Raw genomic sequence first — 11,854 nt, 5'->3', positions numbered from 1 at the left:
GAAGTTTTGTGCTGGGAAATGCGGTTCTTAAGTTGGTTTTTAGTTTCGCCGATATAGAAGGAATTGCAACATGGGGTTGAACAGGGTATCCGATAACCACATTCTACTATTACTATTGCTATTTTACTTGAATATATTTCTGAATTTTCATTTATTCCTAAGTTTCTTATTGTTATTATTATTTTTATGTTTGCTTACTGCCAGTTTTAACATTGGATGGGTATATACGTTTAAATAAAACTTGTATAATAAATCGAGAATTCGTGACAGATGGAAAAGAGATATATGAGAGTGGATACAATAGATTTGGTTGAGAACAAAACAAAAAATAAGATAAATGGACAAAGGGACAAAAAATAAACAAATTAACGGACGACAGTCAATAAAGGTGTGAAAGTAGTAAAAAAAACCTATTTATTGTTAACCAACTTTTTTACTTTATGTTTGTATTTATATTATATCCAATAAAACTGATTACTACGCTGTGTCTTATATGAACACAATATATTTCCATTGCTTGTTAAATAAAGCATTTTTCTCTTTCTCTCTCCATACCGACCATTTCTTATATTTTATAGATGATCCCGTTTATTCTGAATAAATGGGATTGTAATGTAATGATATATTGATTTACTTTTGATCAATATTATTATAATTATTTTGATGTTTGCAATTGGCAGAGCAGAGATCATTGGATCAGCGACTTCTTGGAGGAGCGGACTGCGAGGGAATGGGCTGCGGCCCGGTGGAGGGGGACGTGCACCGAGCCAGTCTACTCTGTGCCGGCAATGTTGGTGGACAGTCCGCAATCCCTCGGGCCTAACGTCTCCCAGGAGCACCACCTCGCCTCCTACTGCTCGGTTAGTTAATGTTTTATTATGTATTATAAATAATTTTAGTGAAAAAATGTATTTGTACTTTTATAAAAATTATATTAGCCACAATGATAACGTACAGCATTCTTAAAACCGAAAATTTCAGAACAATTGCAGCAGCTCTACCACCTAAATTATTCTACTTGCCCAAAAGTATAATCAATTTTACGAAGATTAACTCATTTGAAAAAAAAAAAAAAAAAGAAATTGGTATTTACAAAATGTTAGAAAAAAGCTAAATATATAGAATCACCGTTTGATAACAGATTTAGGAAACTCACTTATACCATATTTTTCTGTCGTGTATCAGAACAAATATTAAATATACCAATCACAACGGAAAATAAAAAATAAATGATTGATTGAATATTTTTACGAATCTTAATAACAGATTTTCATTGAAAAAATAATTGTCTGTAATTTTTCTCTTCTCTACTTTAGTGACTTAGATTTAATTAAGTTCCAAATTTAGTTTACTATGTATAAATATAATTACATACATATATTTAGTCATTTAGTTCTTATTTTTAGCCAAGTTTATTCCATACTTCTTTTATTCTTTATATATTTATTACCTTGATTATTATTTATTTATTAGTTTCATATTATTTGTAAATTATTACCACTATCATTCTTATCATTAGTTTTATAATAAACTATATAATCATATAATTATACATATTAACACATTTTATTACATTTATTAGTTTTATTTCATTATTGTATTTTGTAGTAGTATTTATTTATACGTATATATAATAGAATATATTTTTCCCCCTTCATTTGTTGACTTTATTAAATTAGGTATATTTTTTTTAGTTTGTCTTTTTAGCTGTGTTTTTGTTTTATATATTAAATCGTTTGTTTTAGTTTTGGAAATAGTTTTAAATTCTGTAGTTATACTTTATAAACCATTGCAGCATCCACAACGTCTGAATTATTAAGATTGTTACAAATAAATACTTAATATTTTTAATTTTTATGTGTTATTTTGGCAACGACCGATAAATACTATACTGAATAAAAATAAATTTTAAAAACAATAAAGACAAATTCTTATTTTATTATAGTTTACCTACGCCAATTATATTCATATTATAAGAAAGATCTAATCATACACCAAAGGTGATCACATCACTTGTATATGTTTAGACGTGTTATATCATTTGTTGACTACTAAAGTTATTCTCATTGCCAGAAACTTTTAAAATTAGGATATCTTAACGGATTGGTCGGACCATGTTGTTAAACTTTGCTGGATAAATAACAAAAAAAACCTAAATGTTTATTTAGATGTAAATAAATATATACATAATAATATTCAAAAATAATATCTCTTGTAAGAAGATTCGTAATTATTTTTTTTCTTTTAAAAACCAACTTAATAACAAAAAGTATAATATATCATAAAATAAAATAATCAATTGCGAAAATAAAGTCTATCATAGAATGGTATAGTTGGTGATAATATATATATATATTGTTCGTTTCTTAATTTATATTTATATATATGTATCACCAGATTTCTATTTTGATTTTTCCACAGTCCTTTTATTTCGTTAGTTTTGTATTTCATATTCTTACACGAAATAAAACCTTCTTCTGTTATTACTGGTCTTAACTTAAAGGATTTCTATTATGTTTTTGCACTGTTTTGTTTTAATCATTCCTTACCGTACGCCTGGTTAGAATATATGTCTTCCCTTTCATTCAAGTTTTAATAAACACATAATTGATAAGTCAATAATAATATAAAATGATAATATCATAAAACATATAATAGTGTTTTATTCCATAAACAATAACTGAATAACTTCACAAACGTTAAGTATTGTCATCGTAGATTCGTGTAAAACTGTTTCAAGCTGATGATATCCTTGATTTCCGTAATTGGAGAGCTTAGTGAATTTATTCTTTATATTTTCCTCAGAATCTTCTTTATACTATCCTTTATTTGACAGTTCAGTAAGAATTTCCATAATTATCGTTACTTATTATTTAATGTTGAAGTGGATAAAACATGTCTTATTCTAAATTGATTTCGTCATGTTTTAATTTATTTGGAACATCATAAAGTTTTCTCAGTTATTTTAAAATTTATCGTTTATGCCTATGTTATTTATATTCGCGATTATTATTGTTTTGTTGGATCGGATTATTTATAGATGCTAAATGGTTATCTTTAAAAATATCTGCCTTACAGACAGTACATTATTTAATTTCTATGTACTTCGATCTTTTTTTATCCCAAAAAATATATAAATAAAAGAAAATAACACATTTTATATATATTTTTTTAAAGTTATAAATATACTTGTATATAGATGGTCAATAATTTAACTTGTACTATAAATATTAATATAATTTATACTGTTAACTTATATTTATTTTCTAATGTTTCATCTGTATATAATATTTCAAAATAAATAATTAGGTGGTGAATTATTAGTTCCTTTACAATTCACAACTTAATTTATAAATGATAAAATTTCCATTAAAAAAGAACAAGAAAATATGAAATTCCAAATTTTATATTGGTAATCTATTTTTATCTGTTTTTTTTTTTTTTAATTTTATTTTTGTATGGATTTATTAGAAAATTATTGAAATCAATAGTGTAGATGTACTCTATACTTCAACAACAGCAGTAACAGTGAAACATAATAACTGTATTACGTTACCTAAAAAATGGTTGAAGTTTTTTTTTTTGAGATGACTGTGAACTGGAACAATTGAACTAATTATTTTTGTCCCATAATTTTCTTTTTTTACATACATATGCAGTTGTAATATAAGTCATCATGATTTATTCTATCACATTAGATATCAATGGACACTTATGAGCTGATTCTACTGATATTAATTTATGTTAGGGAGACTTCTGAAACACTTGAGGTATTATTTATGAAGATTATTTTTTGTCTTTTCTGTGTTGTAGTTTTGCATTTAGAATCATTTCTCAATTGTTCCTGTTACATATTATAACAGTATCTTTAGTCAAAGATATAACTTCCAGATAATGTTATATAAATTTGATTGTTAGAGCTACCTAAATTTTTTTTTTTCCACAAATGTTCTGTCTACCGCCAGGAAAAAAAATATTGCTAAAAAAAAGTACCAAAATATTTTATTTATTTAAAACCTCAAGAAAATGGTCTGTGTATTGCCTAATATAGAAAATTAACTGTAATGATTGAGATTACTAACGAAATATGCAGTCCAATTTACTTGAATAATATGAAAACTAATGATTAGAGCTAAACATTTCTGATACAAAAGTAAAGAATTATATTTGTTTTTGACAAAATAGTACATTTAAGTTCAAACCCTCGCAGGGTGGAGCTATCTCTTTTAGATAGAAAACTTTTCGAATCAAAACCTCCCAGATTTCGAGGCCTTGGATAGTTAGAATAAAAAAATCTAATGAAAAATTTGTCTGCCGTTCACCATATACCGACCGCTGTATATTAAGATCTACTGGTTTTTCTTATCTGGCGGCTTTTCTCCAAAACTCACTAGGGCATTTTTTTTTGAGGTTTGCACCAATGTTACTATTCACCCAGAGATGATTCTCGAAATTCATCTTTAACGTTTTCGTTTCAGAATGGTGACAGATTAGATATTCAGATTAGATATCAGTGATAGATAGCTACGGTCATATATAAAGATTGAGGAAAAAATCCCCAGTATATTCTTTATAATTCTTGATTGCTGTACTACTGCTCGCATAGATCTTAATTGGACCGCTATTAGTGAAGATACAGCAGTCGTAAATGGGTATACCGATTTAGTTTATTTTTTTCGTTTCGGTCACTCCTCCCCAAAACCTAGATGATACCTCTGTACTAAATCAGGGACAAAAAGAGCAGTTATAGTGAAACATGTTTTTCTATAGACTGTAGCGTCAAAACTGCTTTGACGATTTTTATGGAATTCAGCTCAAGTTTTCTCCCTCACTTCTAAACAAATAAATGTATATTACGTCTCCAAGAAAGAGCTGGAAAGAGAGTTACGGCGAAAAGTAAATTTTATTTGCTTTTAACTTCGAATTATGAAAAATTCTAAGTCTATCACATAAAATTTAATATAAATATAAGTAGATGGTCAGCTTTGAACAGCCCTGATGAAGCCCTGCAAAGTGGGGCGAAACGTCGGACATTAAAATAGTTTTAAACTATTTGTTCTTCTTTTTTTGACCGCAACCCTGACCATCTACTTACATTTAAATCTTTACGGTCAACTATATATAAAATAAAAAAAAAAAAAAAAAATGATCTAAATCAGACAAATATTAGCGAAGATGTGGTGTATTTTAAAGTTGTTAGTGATTTTCTTAGTATACCTAGGAAAATCTGTTGATTTATGTTTAATTTTACATGGTTCGAAAACTACACATTTCTCGGCGCATTCTAGGAGGTCGTTTTAAAGATAATTTAATTGCCTACAAAAGATTATATATAGGACCGGAGTGTTAAGGCACTTTCCTTCTAACCCCAAAGATTCGGATTTGAATCCGGCTGTGAAAGATAATTATTTATTCTGTTAGTATAGTCGAGAGTCAACCCTATTCGGTTCGGGAGCAATCCGGAGTCCATCCAGCCTCATAAAGTGGGTACCCATCATTGGGGAAAAAATTGGTGGTCGAGTGTTTGACCAAATTACCTTATTGCACAACTGTAGGTCTAGTAACGGTACTTCATTACAAAGTACTGAACCTCCTGACCCTTCACGGGTTGTAACTATTTCTTTTACCGTTAATGATGTTTTGTGGATCAGTCAATAATGCAATTTTTTAAGTTTGTCCCCTAATTTATTTCTGAACAATTTATAAAATCAAAAATACTTACGAATAGAAATTCAATCATATAAAACACAAGCAAGTAAATAAAACAGCTAAAGTCAGTAAGAAAAAGTCAATATTGAAAATGAAAAGTGGTTCGTGAACCTCGAATTTTTTTAACCGATGTAAAATTGTTCTAGTCCCTTAACCCTAAACATTTTATACATTAGGAACTGAAAAAGTTACTCGTAGCTCCCGTATTATTGTTATAGAATTTATTATTCAAAATAGCGCAGAAGAGAAGGAACGGAATAAAATGAGAGGTAAATATAATAACTAAATATAAAGAAAATACAAACAATAACAACAGTAACACTAAGACACATTCTAACACTAAAAAAGTGTACAGAACCACAAATTAGTCTTTAAAAACACATAATAATAACAAAAACAGATACAACGAACACAACTGTCGCTATAACCAAAGAGGTATCCTTAAAAAAAATAAATACGGTACATTAGTAAACGACGAACAAACATACAAAAAACTAAGTACAAATCGTCAATGTTAGCAAAGATTGTATTGAACTTATGATAAGAAAAGTCACTTAAGTGGACACAAAAGATATTTTTATTTAAATTTAAAAAAAAATTGTTAATGTTAAAAAATTAATAAAATATATTTTATAGATAAGAACTACGCTAAACATTTTTCACCTAATCTATTCTGCGAAATAATATTTATAAATAAAATTACATAACATAAAGAAATATTGATTTTTTGACAAATGTCTCAACCTGTGCGCCTGTCCTGAATTAAAGGATGTTAATATAATTTTACACTTGACGCAACGAAGAAATGATATCATCAATATGAAATAGCTTATTCTCCATGTTGTTGTAAAACTGAGTTGTTATGTTACTTATTTTCAAGATTGATAGATTTATTTATTGATAGATATTACAATCTGCCACACAGTTGTGGGCAATAGGTAATATTGATAAATGATCTCATACATACTAAAATAAAAAAAAAAAAAAAAATAAGTAAAATAAAATAAAAAACTCTTAAAATATATACAAACAAAAGGTATTATGTTACTAAAGGACTTGATTTTTGCTAAGGTGTTAGAAAATACCTCTTGAAAATTACAACTAATGTCAAGTAAGTAAGATAAGGTATGACTTTCGTGAGAAAATCAGTATGAATCCAGCAGGATAACAGCCTTATATCGGCGTACTTTGAGCACTATTAGGTTGCATCTCATGCAACGACAAACCTCCCTCCTCTAAACTCATTCGCAAAACTAAATCATAAAAGATCCACCGATAGTTGGGCAGCATTCTAGTGAGTGGTTCTTTCTCTTGCACAACGTAACATTGCAATAAACGTGACACTTCTTAAGAGGCTACAATACTATAATTCGAGATGTATCAGTTTCATTAATTAACCTTCAATCGAAGTGGATTAATTTCTTTGCGAATTCAACTTTATCAAAAGATTAATTAACCAACTAATAATAACCAATAGAATCAAGCGCATTTTTTTTTTTTTTTAATATCTGTGTATGATTTTTTTTTTTCCCAGTAATGGTCGAGGGAGCTTATTGGTTCAAAAGTTGATTGATTTTGCCATAATTCACATTTACAGTCTTCGATATATTTCTTCGTTATTCTTCATACATCTTAAAAATGCAAATAGGCTCTAGAAAGCTTACAAACCAGTTGAAATCGAACAAAGAAACAATAACCTATTTCTGTGACGAGTGAATGCGAGAAAGTTTGAGATGACTGATGCCTTTTCCATAAAGCGGCTGTAAAAGTTGTTTTATGTAGATACCGTAACAGCAAGACCACCCCGAGATTTATTTTAGCTTTCATAAATAAAAAAAGTGATTTATACTTCGATATATCACTAAGTTCTAATGTATTTATTGTCCTATTCTTCTTTTCTTACATATGACCAAGTGAAAAGAATTTGTTTTTTCTTTTTCTTAAAATAATAAAAAAATTGACCCAGAAAGATCAATGGCTGAAAATGTTCTTTTTTGGACTTAGCAGACGGAAATGAATCGATCTATTGAAAAATATTCATTGCAAATTCGATCTAATTACGGTAGTTTCCTTTGGTAATAATAGAGGTAGGAAAGTGAAAGGCGTGGATGTACTTGTTTGAATTACGAAAAGCCTGCCGAATCTTTCTTTGTCTCTTGTTTATTGTAGGTTTTGCACTACTGATGTTCATAGTGTTCATATACAATTAAATGGTTTATTTATACATTTAAAATGATATTTAATGATTTGATACATTTGAGCTTGCTTATATATTAAAACCAAACTAATGATTGGCTTTATATCTTATCTGTTGGAGATCTGTACGGGCTTATCGATTGGTGCTAATCGAGATTAAGGCTTACCATTTAGTACTTGATTCACGTCTGTGAGTCCACGTTTCTCCTTGGGATTGGGGCCAATGACGGCCAGCCAATTTAGTCTATCTCCCCCCTTCGAATTTTTTCAAGTCATCGTACGTACATACCTAAAATTTGCTACTACTATTGTTTTTATTAATAGGTATTATTACTTTAATTTAATCAAATGGTCGGTTTTTGTTGAGATCAAATGTTCCGTACTTTAATTATTTTTTAAAAATCTTAAACCAGTATGTGAATAGTAAAATCCGCCCAGATTTAAAAAAAAATATTACCTGGTTTATCGTCGTTAGCAGTTGTTTTGCAGTAAATCAGGTTCAATTTTCCCATTCACGCATTACCTTACTTCTATATATCTGTAGAACATTTCTGAAGTATAAAAAATCTTTTTAAACTCTCTTCACGCCTCTACCACGTTCGACTATGTTGCAGACTAGATATCTATTTTTAATTAAGAAAAAAAAATCAATATGGGGATATTTATTTTCACATCAAGGATTACGTCTTAAATATTAGTACATTATTAATCATTGAACATTTTACTAATTCAGGAATCATATGATGGCAATGAGAGCAAAATCATTCTATTCCACTACACGGTTTGGACTATTTTCGCTAGTTGCATTTCATTTTGGCTAAAATAGAGTTATTTGGATAGGCCAAGTGCTTCTATCTACAAAAATATTTAAAAAAATACATGATACCACGTTAGCAGATGCATCAAAAATCAATATTATACTTTATATGAACAAAAAAATCAATATTATACTTTATATGAACAAAAAAAATCAATATTGGTGTCACATGGCGAGGTCAGAAAAAAGAATGCTCCTGGCGAAAACGAAGAAAAGTACCGAGTTGTAATAGACTATTGGAAGCTCACGGAAAATACGGTTGATGAGAAGTACCCTATTCCGATGTCTGAAGACATTCTGGCGTTTAAAATTTTTAGCAAATGAGACTTAAAGGCTGGGTACCATCAAATTAAACTGAACTTCAGGGAAGAGCATAAGACCGCATTCACATTTGAACGAGGCCATTATGAATTTACAAGAATGCTGTTTGGTCTCGAAAATGCTCCCGTAACATTTTAGAAGCTCATATTTTACATACGTTATATTTATATATATGTCCGGTAATGACAACGTGGTTGCAGACTGGCTCTCCAGGGCAATGATGGTAAACACAATAAAAAAGATATTCAGGGAGAATCATCTAGGGATATGAGACAGTTCATGAGAAAGTGGACCCTGGAAGAGAAACAACTACTAGGCACATAAGAATTGGGAAACTGAATAGAGGCAACCGAAGAAGAAGACTGTTTATGAAAAACGGCACCGAATTATATGGAAAACAAGAACATCGGGGAAACTGAAGATCGAAATACGGCTTTTAACAAATTAAAAGAAAAATTAGTGCTGCCTCTTGGCAAGTAAGACCCGTTGTTGGCATTACCTGTGGTTTAAACCCGAAAGTTATACCTACCTACCGCACCACTTAGCGATTAAAGTGGGAACGGTTTTAGCCTCTCTAAGAATGAAAGAAAATAGACGGGAGAAGTTACCGGTCACGCGACAATAGCTAAAGTGGTAGAAAACGAGTTACTAATACTACAATTCTGCTCACCACTACTAGATAAAACAACCGCTCTAGACAACAAGATTAGTTACCTACACCCAAAGTTAGAGGATTTAGTGGAAACCCCAGGAGATTATCTGCCCTATTTCACTGACAGATCGAGAATGGATTCGACAGGACTAACGGGCGCAGAGGTTTACATAGAAAAATTAGGCATAGAACTAAGCTTTAGACAAACATTCGATTGTCTTTGAGGCAGAAATGTTTGCCATCTTGTTAGCAGCTTTATGACCTAAAGTCACTAGCTGTGAAAGGATTGACATCACCATCTTTTCAGATAGTCTGTCTGCCCTTCAAGCTTTCCAGTCACCTAGGGTCAACCCTACATTGGTAAGAGAGTGTAAAAAAGCCTTAGAATCATTAGCATGCTTAAACAAGTTTCAGCTAGTGTGGCTCCTAGGACATAAGGGAATCATAGGTAATTGCAGACTTAAAAGACATCTTAAGATATGTGGAGTTGTTGATGATGAAACCTGGTGCTTATGCGGACAGTGTTAAGTATGCATAACTAAGATATAGGCTTTGATAGAATCACAGGAAATGAGGCTTCCTCTATAGATTGGGCGTTCCTTTTAAATTTCATTAGAAAGTCAAAAAGATTCGATATAGGAATAATTCCTCGATAGAGGAATAAGATACATAAAAGAGCCATTCAATTGGTTTGTATTGGGGATGGGAAAAGGACCAATAGGCCCACTTGCCGGACTTGTTCCCCTCATCATTAACAGTAGCAAATACGGCAGCAGCAGCATCAGTGTCAGTATCATCAGGTATCATCAGCACCATCTGGTCACAACTTAGCGTCAGAGATGACCAAATCTAAAAAGCACTAGAAGATGAATTGAAGGCTGGACATACCCATCATCTATACGTGCACGTCCCATCATCAATGCTGTGGTTTGGGAGAAGATTCGGCGTCTTTGGCAGACGGAACAGATTGGGGTCGACCGGATGTTCATACGAGGTATGATGATGGTGGAGACACTCTGTGACGAGGAGCGCCAAAGGGAGATGACACTCGCATATCACTAGGAAAAGACAAGCCATAGAGGACTGAACGATACCCTACAGGCATTGCACCCTCGATACTTCTGGTGGGGTATAGTGCATTATTCAAGAAACCATCGTAGCTGTGACTGATGCCTGAGTGCGTTATACGATATACACCCACCACAAGCGACACAGGAAGAGCGCCCACTGCAGAAGCACCGCTCAGTGATCTTCAGGCGTATTCGTTTACATGGAAGGGATTCAAGTGGGTCACAGTGGTCGGCGCATTTAGCAAATTAGCAATGGTGTACCCAGTGAAAGAGAGGTCGGCAGAAGCAGTGTTAAGAGTCCTACGAACATGGTTCTAGTTTTACGGCGTACCAAATAGAATCAAAGAGAATTTGACAACGCGGGTGGCAGGGAAGAAATTAAAGTCTTGGAGGTAGTGTGGCACCTTAACACCCCGGGACATCCAAAGAGCCAAGGAGGGATTTAAAAGCTCCACAGCACTCTCTGGTTGATGATTCACCCGAATCAGTTGGAAAACGAGGTAGAACCGGATGAAGCGATGGAACGAGCAATCGTGGCATGCAATCATTCTATGCACTCGGTTACCGGGGTTTTCCCATTATTTTCGAGATTATTTTTGGGCTGCGAGGACGTCTTAGGGATTATCGAGGTACAGCAATGGAGGAGAGCAATATCACCGTTAATTGTATGGCGCAGAGAAAGATGTGGGCAAAAGTAAGGAACAAAATTGAGAAGGAGAAACGTAGAAGTGAGGCACGACACAATATCAGTGTCCGTGATTTGATGGACCAGCTTAAAATTGGGACGGTGGTGAACAAATAGGGGGAAAGAGCTTCAGAGGTGCGAAGGCCCATTCAGAGTGGTCACCATTAGAGAGCATAACGTTGTCACTATATACAGTGTAAAAGAACCAAGAGAGCATAGAACTGTTCATATTGAACAGTTAAAGCTCCCTGCAATGGTGGTGTGATAACAGCCTGAAGAGCCCTCATTTCTCTTCTGAAGGGCAATATTGTACAATTTGTTTTTTTTCTGTTTATTTTAGGGACTTAATAACAAGTTATGATTGTAAATATCAGTGAAAAGGTAGATTCCTCTGAAATTGTATT

At 32.0% G+C, this 11,854-nt stretch overlaps 1 protein-coding gene across 1 annotated transcript in view; it reads left to right on the top strand.

The window, feature by feature from the left end:
* The window catches only part of LOC106679050 (uncharacterized), a 180,983-nt gene that overhangs the window by 5,859 nt on the left and 163,270 nt on the right, over positions 1 to 11,854 (top strand). Inside the window, exon 2 of the mRNA XM_014417966.3 lies at positions 681 to 860. Within this exon, the coding sequence (XP_014273452.1) occupies positions 789 to 860 (72 nt within the window). The 5' untranslated portion in view covers positions 681 to 788. The remainder of the gene's footprint in view (positions 1 to 680; positions 861 to 11,854) is intronic.

The sequence above is a fragment of the Halyomorpha halys genome, unplaced genomic scaffold, assembly GCF_000696795.3.
Source record: "Halyomorpha halys isolate HHAL.00 unplaced genomic scaffold, Hhal_1.1 Scaffold173.1, whole genome shotgun sequence".
Classification (NCBI taxonomy): Eukaryota; Metazoa; Arthropoda; class Insecta; order Hemiptera; family Pentatomidae; genus Halyomorpha; species Halyomorpha halys.
Note: the sequence above shows the minus strand (reverse complement) of the source record. Positions and strands in the feature narration are given on the sequence as shown.